The sequence below is a fragment of the Oncorhynchus gorbuscha genome, linkage group LG22 (genome assembly GCF_021184085.1).
Source record: "Oncorhynchus gorbuscha isolate QuinsamMale2020 ecotype Even-year linkage group LG22, OgorEven_v1.0, whole genome shotgun sequence".
NCBI lineage: Eukaryota > Metazoa > Chordata > Actinopteri > Salmoniformes > Salmonidae > Oncorhynchus > Oncorhynchus gorbuscha.
Genome location: NC_060194.1, coordinates 6,744,924 through 6,763,719, shown reverse-complemented (window position 1 = coordinate 6,763,719; position 18,796 = coordinate 6,744,924). Strand labels below are relative to the sequence as shown.

Below are 18,796 nucleotides of genomic sequence, written 5' to 3'. Positions count from 1 at the left end.
TCTGCTTGACCTGACTCTGAGCCTGCATGCCATCCTGTACTTTTCCCTGTTGCTGTTGTTACTTCGACACGGTCTGCATCTGGGTATGCGCTGATTGGTGGGGAGAAAACAGGTTTATTTAGCCTACTGTAGGCTACACTACTTTTATTTGTGTAAACATTCGTTCAGAACAATTAGCTTGATAAAATGATAAAATGATGCTCTTAAAAACTAAGGTGGATAATGAAAATCAAAGTGTCAGGGAATAATGTACAGAGAGAGAGATGCGTTCATCTTACCATCTTTTCCAAGGCAGTGTCTAATTTGCAATGAAAATGTTGCTGTTTTCAAACAATTCAATCTCAGACGTCATTGTGGAACTTTCAAAGTGTTCAAAGTGGCCTTCCCGCCCCAAACATGGGCTCGATGCAGAAACATTGAAGCGTTAACTGCAAGCTACACACGTAGCTTTTTTTGGCTGAGATATTCTGTCACATAAACGGGTTAAATCTCCAGTTACAAGGAAGTGGGTAAACATTTGTGGACACGGAGGAAAAACTTGAGACCTTTACTAGGAAGCTTGAGTTGTTTGATATGGACTTCTGGAAGGCTACTGCACTTCAGCACACTGAAGAAATGACAGGCGGAAAGGGAAAGGGGGATACCTAGTCAGTTGTCCAATTGAATGTATTCAAATGAAATGTGTATTCCGCATTTAACCCAGAGGGACCAGGCCGCAGCATTGTCACAGAGCAGATGTAAGATTTCATCAAGCAGACGAGTAAGAGTTAGATAATTCTAAACACATTTTCAGTGAATCGGCCATATGATATGCCCACCCTGTTACAGACATGCACGTACCTGTCTTTAATTACTTTCATTGGACTATTTTAATAATATTTCCATTTTCATAAAGCTATTATGTCCCCTTGTCAAGCCTGTCCATTTGTTCTGGTCAAATTATAAAGAATTAACAGATTTTGTATACAATGTGTGGTTTTATATAGAACTTCATCTGATTTGCACCTTATCTTTCTAAATTGAGACAGGTATTAATTATATTTGATCCAAGTTTATAATTGTATGGTGTTGGCCGTGTCTTACTCTTTAAAAAACATTACACAAATTCTTGATATTTGACAATGCAACTGAATTTATTTGAAAAAAAGATGCCAAGATAACATTGTGGACCAAGGTATAACAGGTTGGACAGCTATAACGGGACAGAACATAAATTAAACCCTGAACATTGAATAGTGAACACTGAATAGACATCTACATAGTAATACATGTAGTAACAACATTAGAACTGTACATATTAATTACATATTCATTGCTAAAAGCAACAACATAAAAATATATTGCCGGTACAAAATCATTGGAATTAGCATGAATTAAAACACATTCCTGTCCCTCTTTTCCTCTCCCCCTCTCTCACTCCCCCTCTTTCCATCTCTCCCCCTTTCACCCCAAATGCTCTTCCACATACTTCCAGGTGGATTTTTCCATCTGTATAGATCGTTTATTAACAACCTGTGGCTCTGGCATCAGACAAATGATCTGTCCATCAGAGTACCAACAAATATCTTCCTTTGGACTTGGCCAGAATCATATGTTGATGCCATTCTGGTGCGTGCACTTCACCTTAATGTTATGTTCCTCTACATCCATAATGATGCCAGGGTATCCTTCATGGTCACAATTGACAATACACCAATCCCCTACATAATTAAGTTCAATGGTGCCAGGTCACCATCTGGTGTCAGCCTGGTCATGAGATGCAGGGAGCTGGTTAGATGCTGCAAGGTCACCCAGAGTCGCCTCTTTGAGCTGAAAACAAGGACTGTCCAACATGCCACTATCCTTCTTGCACAGACAAGTAATGTCCCTGTATTTCATCTGGCCTGGTGAGACACTGATAACCTGATAAAACGTCATTGTTCCTTTAATGGCATCTAAGGCAGGCTTCTGAGGTGAGAAGAGATTGCATAGGATAAGATATAAAGAGTAACAAACACCGTATCCATTTCGATACTCAACCAGCTACTGCAGAAGAAAAATGTATGTGTCCATGGGGAGGAAGGAGGGTTGCCTCTGCTCTTGCCTCCACATCACTCTCAGTAATGACGAACATCTCCACAGAGGAGTTAAGACCCTTTATGACATTGTACAGGGCCTGTTCATCTGGGATATCCTTTCCATTGTGCATTGTTCTATCTCTAGCTCTCTTGAGGGCCCCTCCCACACCATCTGGTGCCCCCTTGCCGTGGCTGGCCTCAAAGAAATTCCAGTTGACCTCTTGAAAGCTTTGTTTGTGTGGTTCTGTGGCAAGTAGGTAGAAGTTCCCTTTTTGCTTTTATTGTGTAGCCGGCCCATCAGTAAAGAAATGAAGCGGGCTGACTTCAGGGTACTTCTGCTTCAACATACCAAGAACCGGATCAAGGTGGACCCAAATGGCGAGTGGAACATGTCTCCGTGATGGTGAAATGGAGCAAAAAGCAATTGGTGGTTGGTCTGCAGGAGTGTAAAACACTCCAGTGTGGAGAGACTCCAGTGTGGAGAGACTCCAGTGTAAAACACTCCAGTGTGGAGAGTGGCTTGCTGATGAGATCCTCCAAAATGCATGGACTGGATCTCTTGCCTGTATTTGCATGAGTAGTTTTCGCTGAAGTCAATGTGCAGCAAGCATTCATTGTTCTCCAGAATCTCCCTAAGCTCTCTATAGGCCCGGTATTACCACTTGATATTAAAGATGTGTTGCCTAAACTTGGCGAGCCTATCTTGAAACTGACTGACCAGTTTCTGGTATTTTGACCCTCTTCACGATTATCATGGAGCACTTCTCTTCATCTTTTTGGATCTTCTAAAAGGTCCATTATGTCAGAGGAACTTCTACATTTCCAGGAGGTTTCAGAGTTGGATGATTGGTGACGAAGCAATCCTTACATTCACATAGCTTCGATTTCAGGTCACACATACTTGAGTCGACCAAGGTTTTTGGTGGACAAAAGCCCAAGGCTGTGAAGCGAATTTGCCATGAACTGTAAATTCTCATGGGATTTGCACTGACAAATTTCACAATCAGTGTCATTGGGTGTAACAACCTGAAATGGCAGAAGGAGGTATAGGACAACTGACCTAGTTCCTCAGACAGGAATTTCCTGTGCAGTTTCTTCATTGTGTCAGTCAGAAGCCTTTTCTGCATTTGGTTTTTTACTCCTGTGATGGTTTGTTTGCGGCCGATTGTTATACGACTTACATCATCACGGAGGAAGAAATCCTTCACTTTCCTTTCGATTTCTGCTTCCCTTCCTCGTAATAAAGGACAAAGATCCCCTTCCAACTTCGCTGTCTTATTTGTAAAGCCCAACACCGTCTGGGCATTATGGATGAAACAGTTACCGGTATCATGATAAACCTTCCGACGGTTAGTATTACCGTTTCAAATTGTAGTTATCATTAAAACCGTGTGTGATTACCGTGGTTTGAAAAACTCATGGTAAATACTGTCCAGCATCAACCAAAGTTAGCAAAAGTCTGATGCAGGCTCAGCATGCAACGTGGGTTTTGTTTTGTGTGAAAACATGGAGGAAGGCAGTGACAGCGCTCGGGAGATTTTTCAGCCTTTTAAGAGAACCAAATCTGAAGTGTGGACGTATTTTGGGTTTTACAAGCGTGCTGAGGGAAACTTAATCGAAGATGGTCACCCTGTCTGCAGAACATGCAAAAGAAAATCTCTGCGAAAGGGGTTAACATTTAAAATCTCTTGAGTCAATTTTGTGACCACCTCCCATTACTTTATAGAGAATGCAAGGTAAGTTAACTTTTAGCTCAATGTATGATGTGGGGACTTCAGAATGGGGGAAAATGTCATGGTTTGTCTGTATAATAGCTTGTCAATAATGTAAACTAAAGCTTTCAGTGTTACCTACTCTTGTAAAAACACTACACGTTGTTCTGCTGCTATATGCATCGTGTATGCAGACTCTATTTGCCCATTGCACACGATAACACGCTTTGTAGTTTAGTCACCCAACCAACATATTTTGTTCATTTACATATGGTTGATTGTTCTTACATGCACATTACTTTACTTGTGTTGCTTTTATATGCACATTTGATTTGCTTACTTAATAACCTCTGGGGGCAGTATTTACATTTTTGGGATATTTTGTCAGGAAAAGATACTAGAATATGCATATCATTGACAGCTTTGGATAGAAAACACTCTAACGTTTGCAAAACTGTAAAGATATTGTCTGTGAGTATAACAGAACTGATGTTGCAGGCGAAAGCCTGAGAAAAATCCAATCCACCACAGCAAACCTGCCAAGAGATGGCCGCCCACCAAAACTCACGGACCAGGTAAGGAGGGCATTAATCAGAGAGGAAACAAAGAGACCAACGATAACCCTGAAGGAGCTCCAAAACTATCTGCAAAAGTATCTGTTCATAGGACCACTTTAAACCATACGCTCCACAGAGCTCGGCTTTACGGAAGAGTGGCCAGAAAAAAGCCCTTGCTTAAAGAAAAAAATAAGCAAACATGTTTGGTGTTCGCCAAAAGGCACATGGGAGGCTCCCCAAACATATGGAAGAAGGTACTCTGGTCAGATGAGACTAAAATTGAGCTTTTTGGTCAACAAGGAAAATGCTATGTCTGGCGCAAACCCAACACCTCTCATCGCCCCGAGAACACCACTCTCACAGTGAAGTATGGTGGTGGCAGCATCATGCTGTGGGGATGTTTTTCATCGGCAGGTACTGGGAAACTGGTCAGAATTGAAGGAATGCTGGGTGGCGCTAAATACAGGGAAATTCTTGAGGGAAACCTGTTTCAGTCTTCCAGAGATTTGAGATTGGGACAGAGGTTCACCTTCCAGCAGGACAATGACCCTAAGCATACTGCTAAAGCAACACTCGAGTGGTTTAAGTGTCTTCGAATGGCCTAGTCAAAGCCCAGACCTCAATCTAATTGAGGATCTGTGGTATGACTTAAAGAATGCTGTACACCAGCTGAATCCATCCAACTTGAAGGAGCAGTTTTGCCTTTTAAGTATGGTCAAAAATCCCAGTGGCTAGATGTGCCAAGCTTATAGAGACATACCCCGAGAGACTTGCAGCTGTAATTGCTGCAAAAGGTGGCTCCACAAAGTATTGACTTTCGGGGGGTGAATAGTTAAGCACGCTCAAGTTTTCTGTTTTTTTGGTCTTCTTTTTATTGTTACACAATAGCAAATATTTTGCATCTTCAGAGTGGTAGGCATGGTGTGTAAATCAAATGATTACAAACCCCCCAAATGTCCATTTTAATTCCAAGTTGTAAGGCAACAAAAGAGGAAAAATATATGTAGATGTTTATAATGTTATATGTAGATGAGAATAATGTTATATGTAGATGTGTATAATGTTATATGTAGATGTATGTAGTGTTTTGTTGGAGAGACGTGACAATCTCAACCCAGCCTCATATGGTAATAGATACATGACACAGATCATTTCCTTTGTCTTCACTTTATCTTTATGAGATGAGTATTACGGTATGTGTGGAAATGTATTCATGATCTGGAACGGAAGTTGCTGTTCTTTTTGTTTATAGATGTAATGTTGTCAAGGGAAAACCTCTGCTTGTAAATGTGTGGGCAGGCTGTGGAGGTGAAGGCAGTCTTTTGCTCCCTCATCTGTGCTTCTTCCTCCCTCACCTCCTCTGCCGCACCCTCACAGTGTGTGTGAGGGGAAATGAGCAGGAGGTAGTAGCAACCGATACTCACAAGCAGAGCATTCACACGCTCTGGACAGAGTGAGGCTCATACACTAACACACAGCTTAACTGGCAGCTGCTGCCACTGCTCCTGAAAAGTAGAGTGTGTGTGTGTGTGACTACACCCTAATCGCTCCAGGGAGAGGTACATTGAAATTCTTCCAGAGCTATTACAAGGAGAGAATCTGTACAGGACGGGAGAGAGCGAGAGAACTCAATTCACTGAACTCAACAGGAGGTGGTTGTTATTAGGCTACTGGGACTACTTCTTCTTACAACTAGTCACTTGGATACATAGCAGCAGCATTGATACTTTCTCTCAGCGGTAAGTGGCATGGTGTGCTCAGCAAGGATTCTTTCAAGTGTGAGATCTATTTATACGACCTGTGACTTTTTGGAGCTACGCTGACAGAGAAGGCTCACTTTCACAGTAGCTGGTTTTAGACTGAGTTAATTGTGTGAGTAAGGAACCCACCGGGTTTGAACTTCCGTGAAGAATTTCAATTGTTGAGAAGCTGTTTCTTTCTTACCATTTTAATTTGAAACAATAATATCATCAAAACCATTAATATTATCAAAAATGATTAGCAGAATCTGTTTAAACTGTTTCAGGATGTATACTGAGGATGGTACCGAGGCCAAACTATGTCCGTTTCATTTTATGTCACCCAAGATGGAGTAAGAAATATTAATGGTAAATAAGTTGATTTGAAGTTTGTTGTCATGTGAGCAACTGAACAATTAGCTTCAGTGTTTTTCGTATTTTTATTTTTTGCCTTTTAGTGCTGTCTAAGAGTGTATCACATTGCAGGAATATTTTATCCAGTGTTGAAGACAAGGTGACCAATTAAATTGGAATTAACACAGTTGGCAGTGGATGTGGAGCACCTGTCAGCCCGGCATAGTGATGTCTCTTTAAGACAGGTCTCATGCCGAGGCAATTTAGTAACACAGTTTGCTTTGTTGATCTTTACCGGTACCTTGCTGGCCCATGTTGACTCCAATGCTTCCCACAGTTGTGTCAAGTTGGCTGGATGTCCTTTTGGTGGGATGGACCTTTGGCCTGCCTGTAAATGAGTTAATAGACCAATAAGAAAGACCTCTCTGCCAATAACAGCTAGTTTTTATTATCAGACCACTCCCAGACGGTCCTAGCTAAATTCTTGACTGAGAAATTGGTCTTTGCTAAGAAGCTGTTTCTTCCTTACCATTTTAATTGAAAACAATCACAGTAAGGCACTTCGTTGTTATTGAGAAATGATTTGATATTGAGATAAAAAAAAAACACCCGCATTGGACCTTTAACATCAAACCCAAGGCAATACTGATATTTCCTGAACAGCATGTTTGAGTGAACAGCAAATCACAGGGTTGCATTTACATGAAAGGTTTTAAGAAAGGAAGTAGTAAAGGTAAGGACATACCACATATTACAAACCGCACACACACAGATATGAGGGAAATCATGTTTGACTTCCAACAGCTGCCAAACAAAACCTGTTGAACAAGTTTTACTGGCAGAGGTCAATGATGAGACTCGAGGTGAGGCACACCTTGGTCTTTGTTAGATTGTTAGGACATGGCACCATCTCCGGGAAAGCCAATAAAAAAAAACGTATCTTTTTAACAGAGTACCTAAGTGCCTGGGCAGTATACTCAATATGTCTTATGTCAAAGACACCAGTACACACACAATTACATGGCGCGCAATACAGCGTAGTAACACAACGTTGACTGCTATTCAGAGTCGCATATTAAAATATTGACTTATTACTTTCATTTAGCAATGAATAATGACACCTCATTTCATATACGGTAAGCTGTTGTGAGAGTGGAGTGGTGTGCTTGAACTTTCCATTCCCGATAAACTCCAGATTTAGCTCAACTAGAACATTTGCAGACACTTTTCTCGTTCAAAAAGCTGGTTAAACATATTAAAGCTCACAGGTGGTAGTGAAAGAACACAAAAAAATACAATAATTATTGAGCCATTGTCTGAACACTCTGAACACTGTCTAAACAGTTCATTACATCGAAACACTGACTCATCCAGGCATGGGCTTTACTGTAACACACAAACAGTCAACATTCTCATTAATACATGAGGGTTTCTGAAAGTTTTTTGGAGGTTCGACAAATCCGCATTGCCTCATCTCACATTTATTAGAAGGCTGACACATTTCTCAGGCAGAGAGAGAGAGAGAGAGAGAACTATGAAGAGAGAAGGATAGAACGAGAGAGATTCTGAGTGAGTGACCCCATTAGGAAGAGGCAGGCTAATGATGTTTAAAAAGCTCTCGGGGCGCGACAGCCCGGTGGTTTGCCTGGATTCCCAAGCCCATCCATGACCCCCCCCCCCCCATGGTTTTTACCCAGGCCAAATGGGCGGAACAGCCTATTCTCATCCACGCTCTCATTGTGCTCCCAGAGCTATTCTGATGCCCTCCATTGTGTGCCGTACACTTTCCACGGCTCTCAGCGGTTTTGGTGGGTCCACATCTTAAACCCCTCCATTATGGGAGAACCCCCAGCGCCACATTTGGCTGTGCTGGCTTTTATCATTCACCGGCCACACGTTTGACTTCTCAGCTAATGTCACACAAACACACAGCAGGAAGTCAGAGAAGAGGAACAAAACAGAAGTACTTCTTTTTATGGTATGAAACTGCTTTAGTTTGAATGGCAACCCTATAGATTTCAAACGGGTACAAAAATAGCATAGGAGGCTGCTGAGGGGGGGGAGGATTCATAGTAGTGGCCAGAATAAAGCTAACATATCAAACCATGATTACGGTCCAAACACTTTAAAATACGCACCCTATCCCCTCAGCCCTCAAATTAAGTGGACACTTCTGATGACATATCATGACGTCTGATGAGTTTACACTTGCAGGGCGAGGGAGGAAGGAATGATTTTTAAATGGACCATCCTCGGGCTGAAATTTGTCACTCGTTCATCCCGTGATGATTGTGTTTTCAGCCACCGGTAGCTTGTGGTTGCTGTATATGCGCTACAGTCAATTATGATTCCATGTCTACTTATGTATATATATATATGTATATGTATATTTTTTATATTTGTATTTATTTATTTATTTATCAATTAATATATATATACATTTATTAATATACACCTACTGTATGATAGCTAGCAAATTAATTAGCTAGCTAATGTTAGCCTGCCTAGCTGGAACTTCTGAAGAAGGAAAATGCTTTATTTCTACAATTTCCAAAAGCTAACCAAACAAAAACATCTACTTTTTACCAGACGTGTTTGTGCCGTCATGTGCATTAGTAGCACAATTTGTAATTCATTTGCATTCGTTTTTACTTACACTTGTATGTTGATTTTAAGTTTTCGCTGACTTTTCTTAGTGGATGTACAATCGTCACGAAATTAATTAAAGGGAGTTTCAGGCCCCAGAGTGAACATTACTGTATACTCGCAAAGCCGAAAAATGAGGGCTGAGGCGTTTATGTTGCAAACTTCCCTTGGTTGGCTAATCATTTGGACCACCCTCCAAGGTGGCGACGGGGATTCCCCCAAGGGCATAAGGCGAGGGTAAGTGGACGAGCGTGTGTCTTTTCAGTGTTTGGAAGCAGCCCATGTGTTTGATAAATGTGATGCCATTCCTCTGATTCCGCTCCAGCCATTTACCATGAGCCCGTCCTCTCCAAATAAGATGCCACCAACCTCCTGTGATATATAGTATACTGTATATAATATAGTATACGGTATATATTACATGGGACCGATATTAGTATTTTTAAGCACATCATGTCCAAATCTTCTGAAAGTATCTCAAATTGATTGTGAAGCTCACAAAAGTCACTTATAGATGATTTGAACATCATGCTCAGAAAATGCTAATATCAGTCCCATGACTTTTAGCATTTGGTAACAGTGACAGCCACTGCCAGGGAAACTAAACCAAAGCTTGGGTTTCTGTCAAACCTTGCACAAAGACTGCTTACAGGGTAAGGAGACCAGTGTGTAATTCTGTAATTTGGGTGAACTATCACTCTGCATATTAACCTCTCCAGTGATGAATAATCCTTCAAAGCCCTGGCAGGTAATATTTATTACCTCAACATACACAGTGGCTTAGACGTTGGCCAGAGAAACATGCCTCTGTGTGTCTGTATGACTAAAAGGCCCCACAATTCATCATTATGACACTCAATTACCCTGATTAGCTGAAAAAGCATTGCGATCCGCCAAAGGGTCTCTTTCAATTATTCGTTTTGACATCTCACGTGGAAGCAGCGTTCCACGACCTCCGGCCATGTATGACCATCCTCTTCCAGGCAGCGGAAGAGGACGAGGAGGCAAAAGCTGCTAGGCCCTCTTCCGCCCTTAGAGGGGCATCGATGGCAGATGACATATAAACTGTATTCTCTCATTGATGTCTGTAAACAGGCAGCGTGTCATGGGAAAAAGCCTTGTGGCTCAATCTGTCCAGCCTGTTGGACAATGAGAAAGCAGATTTCCTTGGCGCTTCTGCCGCAAGGTCCGGCTGTCGCTGCCATGCGGCAGAAGCCTTAAACTTCTCCCTTCCCTATAGAATCGTGAATGGGTATGCCGGGTAGCCACAAGCGAAGGCTTCACTTCAGGGAGAGGGCAAATTCGCTGAAACCAGGGCGTTCCGCGGGAAGCCCACCGCGACACAGTGGGATCTCCAAATAGGGGCCGACTGTATGAAAAACGGCATTTCGCTGCAGCCGCATCGAGGTCCCTCCAATTTCAAATCAAATCAAATCAAAATGTATTTGTCACATACACATGTATAGCAGATGTTAATGCGAGTGTAGCGGAATGCTTATGCTTCTAGTTCTGACAATGCAGTAATAACCAACAAGTAATCTAACTAACAATTCCAAAACTACTGTCTTATACACACAAGTGTAAGGGGATAAAGAATATGTACATAAAGATATATGAATGAGTGATGGTACAGCCAAGATATAGCCAAGATACAGTAGATGGTATCGAGTACAGTATATACATATGAGATGAGTATGTAAACAAAGTGGCATAGTTAAAGTGGCTAGTGATACATGTATTACATAAAGATGCAGTAGATGATATAGATTACAGTATATACGTATACATATGAGATGAATAATGTAGGGTATGTAAACATTATATTAGGTAGCATATGAGATGAATAATGTAGGGTATGTAAACATTATATTAGGTAGCATATGAGATGAATAATGTAGGGTATGTAAACATTATATTAGGTAGCATTGTTTAGTGGCTAGTGATATATTTTACATCATTTCCCATCAATCCCCATTATTAAAGTGGCTGGAGTTGAGTCAGTGTGTTGGCAGCAGCCACTCAATGTTAGTGATGGCTGTTTAACAGTCTGATGGCCTTGAGATGGAAGCCGTTTTTCAGTCTCTCGGTCCCAGCTTTGATGCACCTGTACTGACCTCGCCTTCTGGATGATAGCGGGGTGAACAGGCAGTGGCTTGGGTGATTGTTGTCCTTGATGATCTTTATGAACTTCCTGTAACATCGGGTGGTGTAGGTGTCCTGGAGGGCAGGTAGTTTGCCCCCAGTGATGCGTTGTGCAGACCTCACTACCCTCTGGAGAGCCTTACGGTTGTGGGCTGAACAGTTGCCGTACCAGGCGGTGATACAGCCCACCAGGATTGTGCATCTGTAGAAGTTTGTGAGTGCTTTTGGTGACGAGCCGAATTTCTTCAGCCTCCGATGTCCCTCTGGAATGCTAACCTTGCTCGGATTTCATCAACCTTGTTGTCAAGAGACTGGACATTGGCGAGAAGTATACTGGGGAGTGGTGCACGATGTGCCCGTCTCCGGAGTCTGACCAGAAGACCGCTACGTTTCCCTCTTTTACAAAGTCGTTTTTTTGGGCCCCCTGGCTGGCATCCATTCCGTTGTCCTGGGTGAAAGGCAGAACACAGGATCCGCTTCGCGAAAATCATATTCTTGGTCGTACTGATAGCGAGTTGACGCTGCTCTTATATTCAGTAGTTCTTCTCGACTGTATGTAATGAAACCTAAGATGACCCGGGGTACTAATGTAAGAAATAACACGTAAAAAAAAACAAAAAACTGCATAGTTTCCTAGGAATGCGAAGCGAGGCGGCCATCTCTGTCGGCGCCGGAAGAGTAAGCTAGATTCCCCTGCTACGAAGGGGCACCTCCCCTATGAGGGAGAGACGTCTCTGCTCCTAAAGAGGCCCATTCTCACGCATTAGCTCTCAAGAAAGACGGAGGGAATTCACTATACGCCTGAGTGCCCTCCGTGCCATGGCGCTCCCCCCGGCTCTAGTTCTAGCAGCTGGGGCAGGAAGACTAATTGTCAGTTGCCACCAAGCACTTTCCCCTTGTTCCAGTGTGTCAACACTGCCCTTCTAAATAAAACAACTCTGCTGTCTCCAGGCGAGATCCTATGTACACAAAGCAAAAATACAATGAAAAGGATTCGCTCCATCGCCACCAGAGGGCGCTCCAGCAGGGAACTGGTGTGCATGTGAAGTCCAGCCGTGCGTCTGAGTCTGATCCACAGTTACGAAGAGGTGCAGACTGCAATTATCTCTGAGACCACTAGTTTTCAACTGAATTTTGGAATCTGTAGCGATTGGCGACTCGGCACACATAATAAAGCAGCAAATCTTCTCTTTATTAAGCAAAGGGCCTATCAGGGCGTTAGCAGTAGCAGAGAGCCACCTCGGCTTCTACTTCCTGGTACTTCCTGCTTCCCAAGAAATGGGGAGGGTTTTGCTCCATTCTGGACCTATGTGTCCTCGACAGCTATTTGACGAAATTCACATTCCGTCTGCTTACAGAGGTACGATCTTAATTCGAGCCAGTTTGCTCAGCAAGAAAATATTATTTTGTAGGAGTTGATACATTTTTAGTTAGTGGAAATTACAAACTTTAGGAGCCTTTTTAAAGACTGAAAGGCTTCTAAAGTTTGAATTTCCTGATGTACAGGAAACTTCTCAGCAACACGGTCGCCAGGTGTACAGTGTTTCCTCTGACACATTGGTACGGCTGGCATCCAGATTAAGCGGGCATTGTGGGTCGGGACAGGACTGTAACTACAAATTGGATACCACGAAAATTGGGGAGAAAAAGGGGTAAAAAAAATAATGTAATTTTTTTTTCAAGAGTGATCAAATTAAGATTCTACATGTGTGCGTTCAACGTGCTGTCTCTATTCGTCCAGGCGACTGGTTTACCTCGGTGAACCTACAGGTTTCTGGGGCTAGCGCTAACTTCCCGAACGTTCAGAAAGTGTGCAGAGGTAGCGCTCACACCCTTGAGAAACAAGGGGCTGAGTCTCCACCTACATAGACAATTACCTGCTTTGCTCCCCAACACGGGGACAAGACACAACTTCCCTGGTAAACCAACCTCTCCGAGCTCTAGGGTTCCAGATCATTCCGAAAAATAGCTGCTTGGTGCTATCGCAGGGAATAGAATACCTAGGCTTAATGCTGGATTCTCTCTCTTGGAAGACCACATCATGTCCCTTTGACAGTGCCTCTTCCTGTTCCACAACGTGTGTTCAAGGTTTGCCTCCAAGTGCTGGGGTTGATGGCATCCACCATCTCCGTAGTACCTCTTGGTCTACTGAGGATGAGAAACTTCCGGCGCTGGGTGTTAGTCCCAAACCTGTGTACACGGCTTCAGCTCAATTGCCAGATAAAGGTCACTTCCATGTGTCACTTGGCTCTCTGTCACTGGAAAAAAACTTGATCTTTGTTCCTGGCACTCCCCTAGGGTAGATAGTGGTGAAGACGGATGCATCACTCAAGGGCTGGGACACAGGGAAATGCAATAAAATGAATTTAGACTCCACAACTCAGCATTTCTCACATTAATGACATTGAAAAGTTGATAGTGCTTTTTTCACTGAAACACTTTCGACTCTCCCTTTGGAATTGTCTTGATCAGAACGGGCAATACGACTGTAGTGGGCATACATCAACCCGCCAGAGTGGCACTCGCTCCCTGTGTTTAAACAGACTATCCGTCAGGATTATCCTGTGAAGCAGCGCACACTTACCGTCCCTACGAGAGACTCATGTCGTACCGAACACAGGCGCAGACTTATTTTCCAGAGGGTGCCCCAATCTAGGGGATGGAGACTTCTCCCCCAAGTGGTGAAGCAGATCTGGGAAAGATACGGTCAAGCATTCGTAGATATAAAGTTTGTGCCTATTCCATAAGACCGGTCTTGTGAAAGCTGCCTTTTTCTACACGAGAAGAACTGGACAAGGAAATCCTCATGTATGTAAAACTAAGTCACCACCTTAAAAAAAATGTGACTCATGAACCCAACCGTGTCGGTTGTTTGGCTCTACGACATCCACAAGCTTTGCGGCAGTTGTCTGAACTCTGTCGCGGACGTCCTCGTTTTTAAACGCTTCAACACCTTGTTCCTAATATTTTATTTTTAGACTGTCTGTTTAGCTATTTACAAATGTGTTATTCAAAGCATTTCTATGGGCTATAGCAGTAAAGGCCAAATTCAATATATATATATATATATATTATACCTACAGGGGTCCTAAAATGGCTAAATGATACATTTGAGATATTGCGATGTAAGGGCTTAGACCTATAGGGGTTGTAAGGTCTCTCTCCAGCCGCTATCTCGGCCTGTCATACAGGCTTCGACAAGACACCTCGTTATGTTGTATCCTGTTACGTCCGGTTCCCAAGTCTTTAGTCCCGTCAAGGGATTTTTCTATTGTGCTTTGAGGCTATTTCACAGCTACCTTCTGAGTCACTGGGAATCGTGGCGATGAAATATCTCCTTTAAAACCATGTAACTGGTCGCCCTTACCTCGACAAAGTGAATGAGTACATGCACTGTCAGTTCACCATTAGTGTTTACAATTTGCCTGGGGCTTTTCGAAGGTTACCTTGTTACTCAACCCTGCCTTTATGCCGAAAGTTAGTGCCAATTACAATTGTCTCGTCTTGGAGCTTGTGGCTTTCCACTCCCCGCCTTTCCCTTCTATGGAAGAGGAGCGGCTATGCAGTTTGTGTCCAGTATGCGAGTTGCGCATATACTTGGATAGGACAAGAGCTTTGCCCAAGAGCGACCAACACTTTGTGTCCTGGGCCCCTTTCTGCAAGGGGACGCCCCTTTCTCATCAACGATTGTCACATTGTATCGTGGAAGCTATTATATTGGCCTATAATAGCAAGGGGTCACAGCCTCTGGAGGGCCTAAGGGCTCACTCCACCAGAGGTACGTGCTTCTACACCTGCATTGCTTACTGTTTGGGGTTTAAGGCTGGGTTTCTGTACTGCACTTTGATATATCAGCTGATGTAAGAAGGGCTTTATAAATACATTTGATTTGTGTAACTACCTCTTGGACACTGTTCAAGGGCATCATTTGCCAAGCGGCTTGCTGGGCATTCCCTCATACTTTTATGAGGTTCTACCGACTAGATGCCACTGCACCTTCATCGGCACATACTGTCCCTCAGTGTCGGGACCTCTGAGTGTTGATACGTTGGAACTACCTGGCTTCGGAGAGCATGTGCGATATGGGAGTGGGCCATATCCCTCTTGTGAGATGTCAAATCAAATCATTGAAAGAGAACTTAAGGTTACTTGTTGGAATCCAGGTTCTCTGACATTATGAGTGAGACATCTCACCACCATTACCCTACTTGCAAGAGTGTGAGGAAGTTCGGCATGCTCGAGAATGTCTCACAAACCAGGCGAGTGACTCTTTAGTGTGGGGGGAGGGGCTCCGTCATTTGCCATTCGACCTGACGGTCTCCGACAGACGTGTATGTTCCGTTCTTCAAGACTCTTATAAGAATCTGGGGAATCTCTCTACTGAGATGTCTCACTCATAATATCAGAGAACCGGGGTTATGCAAGTAACCTTAAGTTATAGAAGCAAAAGCTAAGCTTAACTATGAGTAAATATAGCAACTGTTTGGTAGCTAACACTTTACATGAAAAATGTCTTTACATTAAGTTGCTCTTGTACCTGTGTAGTAATGTTGTTATTACTCTAGTGATAACATTGCATTAACTAACATTGTATTGAGAAGTTAAAAAGTTAAAACATTGTAGTTTATAGATGAATTACAGAGTAAATACACAGCAGAACAGCCTAATGGGAAATGTTTCCAAATGTTTAAGAACGACCAGACCCCGTCAAAACTCTAATATTCAGTGTCAGACTCGTTGATTGATCTGTTTGTCTGGCTTACTCTAAGGAACATTTTATTGCACTTAATTGTCAACACAGAGTAAAACGTGCATTCTCTGTTCCATTTCAGAGCGATGGTCGGCAACCTGGGGATGCTGGACGAGTCCGAGCCACTATGAGGACGGCTGCGTGGGAATCAGTAACAACAGGAGTGTGAGTGACTTGCCAGATAGAGGCGATGCTTTCCGGGAGGCCCTCCTGTGAATCTCCCCGAAACACGCATGACTTCTGCTCCAGGTGGGAAAACTAGGATGGAACACACACACACTGCTCTGCAAAGAGCCACAGGAACAACTACCTCAGCAGCTGCTCTTTCACACACAAAGAGACACATACCACTGTTGCCATCACCACTCTGACCTGACAGAGGAAGAACACCGGAAGGTTCCAGAATACATTTTCCAGGATGTTTGTGAATTTCCGGCGGATCCGCAAGTGCCAGTGCGTGCAGTTGATGACCACATGCCTGGTGCTGTCGGTGGTGATGGTATGCTGGGAGCAGCTGGACAGTGGCATGGTGAGCCACATCAACTCCTACTCTTACCGCTACCTGGTCAACAGCTACACTTTCATCAACAAGAGCTTCACCATCCCACGACAGGAGGCCCACATGTTCAGTAACCACCGCTACCTACTCAACCACCCGTACAAGTGTTCAGGAGAGAAGGACATTTTACTGCTTCTGCTCATCAAGTCCTCCCCGGAGAACTTCGAGAGACGGCGAGCCATACGGTCGACGTGGGGCAACGAGACCTACATTCGCCAAGACCTGGGGGTGACGGTGAAGGTGATGTTTGTGCTGGGCCTTCCCAAGCAGCATGAGACGGCCCAGACGTGGAGGGGGAGGAGCGGAGGCATCCAGCACAGCCTTGTCGATGAGGACCGCAGGCATGGCGACATGGTCCAGCAGGACTTTGTGGACACGTTCCACAACCTCACCCTCAAGCTTCTGCTACAGTTCCGCTGGGCTCATTTCTACTGCCCGCATGCCCGATTCCTCATGACCGCTGACAATGATATCTTCGTGCACATGCCCAACCTGGTGCGCTACCTGCGAGACACGGACAGGAAGGGCGTGACGGACTTCTGGATCGGTCACGTGCACAGAGGCGCGCCACCGATCCGCCAGAAGGAAAGCAAGTACTACGTCCCGCAAGAGCTGTACCCTTGGGCGTCATACCCGGACTACACGGCAGGGGCCGGTTACGTCGTCTCGAGAGACGTGGCGGACAAAATCTACCAGGCCTCATTGACGCTCAATGCCTCGCTGTACATTGACGATGTCTTCATGGGCATCTGTGCCAATGCCATGGGCGTGTCGCCACAGGAACACGTGTACTTCTCAGGCGAAGGCAAGGCGCCCTACCACTTGTGCATCTACGACAAGATGATGACATCGCACGGCCACGTGGCCGACATTTATGAGCTCTGGGAAGCCGCCACAAACCCGGAGGTCAAAAGGGTCACATCGGGACTTTTTGGGAGGTTGTACTGCACGGCAGTGAAACTCACCCTTCTGTGCAGACCCTACTTCTTCAACACCTACCCCTGCAAGGCAGCCTTATTGTAGTACTGTAAACTTACTGTGTTTGGTCCAAAACGGAGTGCGGGATCATTTTGCTTCCATCACTCCCATTATTTTAAAAGACTGAGGAGGGAAGGGGGGTGGAGAAACTTGTTTTGTGTTAATGGAGGGAGAAACGCATGAGTCATATCTATTGCTGTAAATGTGGGTTTTACATTAACCATCTATCTATATGGTTTTACAGCAACTGTCTATCTATATGGTTTTACAGCACTGTCTATCTATATGGTTTTACAGCACTGTCTATCTATATGGTTTTACAGCAACTGTCTATCTATATGGTTTTACAGCAACTGTCTATCTATATGGTTTTACAGCAACTGTCTATCTATATGGTTTTACAGCAACTGTCTATCTATATGGTTTTACAGCAACTGTCTATCTATATGGTTTTACAGCAACTGTCTATCTATATGGTTTTACAGCAACTGTCTATCTATATGGTTTTACAGCAACTGTCTATCTATATGGTTTTACAGCACTGTCTATCTATATGGTTTTACAGCAACTGTCTATCTATATGGTTTTACAGCAACTGTCTATCTATATGGTTTTACAGCAACTGTCTATCTATATGGTTTTACAGCACTGTCTATCTATATGGTTTTACAGCAACTGTCTATCTATATGGTTTTACAGCAACTGTCTATCTATATGGTTTTACAGCAACTGTCTATCTATATGGTTTTACAGCAACTGTCTATCTATATGGTTTTACAGCAACTGTCTATCTATATGGCCGGCAGTGGTCCAGTTCTTGCTAGCTTTAAGATGTATTGAATAGTCCCACCTCTCTGGGAGGGCAGAGACTGAATGTGATGAACAACAGATGCTTCCCAAGGAGATACTGTCCAGACATAATGTTGAAACATAGGATTCACAGTGAATTTCTTCTCCCACTCCCCCATCTCCATTAAACTGATTGAGAGAATGTTTCCCTGGCCTTGAATTCTGTTGATTATGCGGTTTAAGACTAACTGCGCATGAACACAATTGGCTCATTGTCTGTCGTTTCCCGGTAAGGTTAGCTAAGGTGAACAAGAAGAGACTGTTTATAACTTTATTATAACTTAACAGTCCATATGGTTGGCCGGCAGTATGAAACTGCAAGCAGTCATTTGAAACTGAGGTTAATAAAGTCTTACAAACTCTGCAGTCGTAAGGTGTAAGTTGTCTGGGGTGTAGCAGTGCATGAATGTGTAGCCTATGTGTGAGTTATTAGTGGTGAATAGTGACACTGAC

The 18,796-nt window shown here is 43.6% G+C and overlaps 1 protein-coding gene across 2 annotated transcripts; it reads left to right on the top strand.

The window, feature by feature from the left end:
* The first annotated feature begins 3,643 nt into the window (after positions 1 to 3,643).
* Positions 3,644 to 18,489, top strand: LOC124010129 (lactosylceramide 1,3-N-acetyl-beta-D-glucosaminyltransferase A-like). 2 transcript variants are annotated; one of them, XM_046322494.1, is made up of 2 exons: positions 3,644 to 3,793; positions 16,040 to 18,489. In XM_046322494.1, exon 2 carries the CDS (start codon positions 16,376 to 16,378, stop codon positions 17,537 to 17,539), a length of 1,164 nt encoding a protein of 387 aa, XP_046178450.1. In that variant the 5' UTR covers positions 3,644 to 3,793; positions 16,040 to 16,375; the 3' UTR covers positions 17,540 to 18,489. The 2 variants fall into 2 exon arrangements, with proteins under 2 accessions (XP_046178450.1, XP_046178449.1); XM_046322493.1 differs by lacking the exon at positions 3,644 to 3,793 and adding an exon at positions 5,688 to 6,065.
* Positions 18,490 to 18,796: the final 307 nt, after the last annotated feature.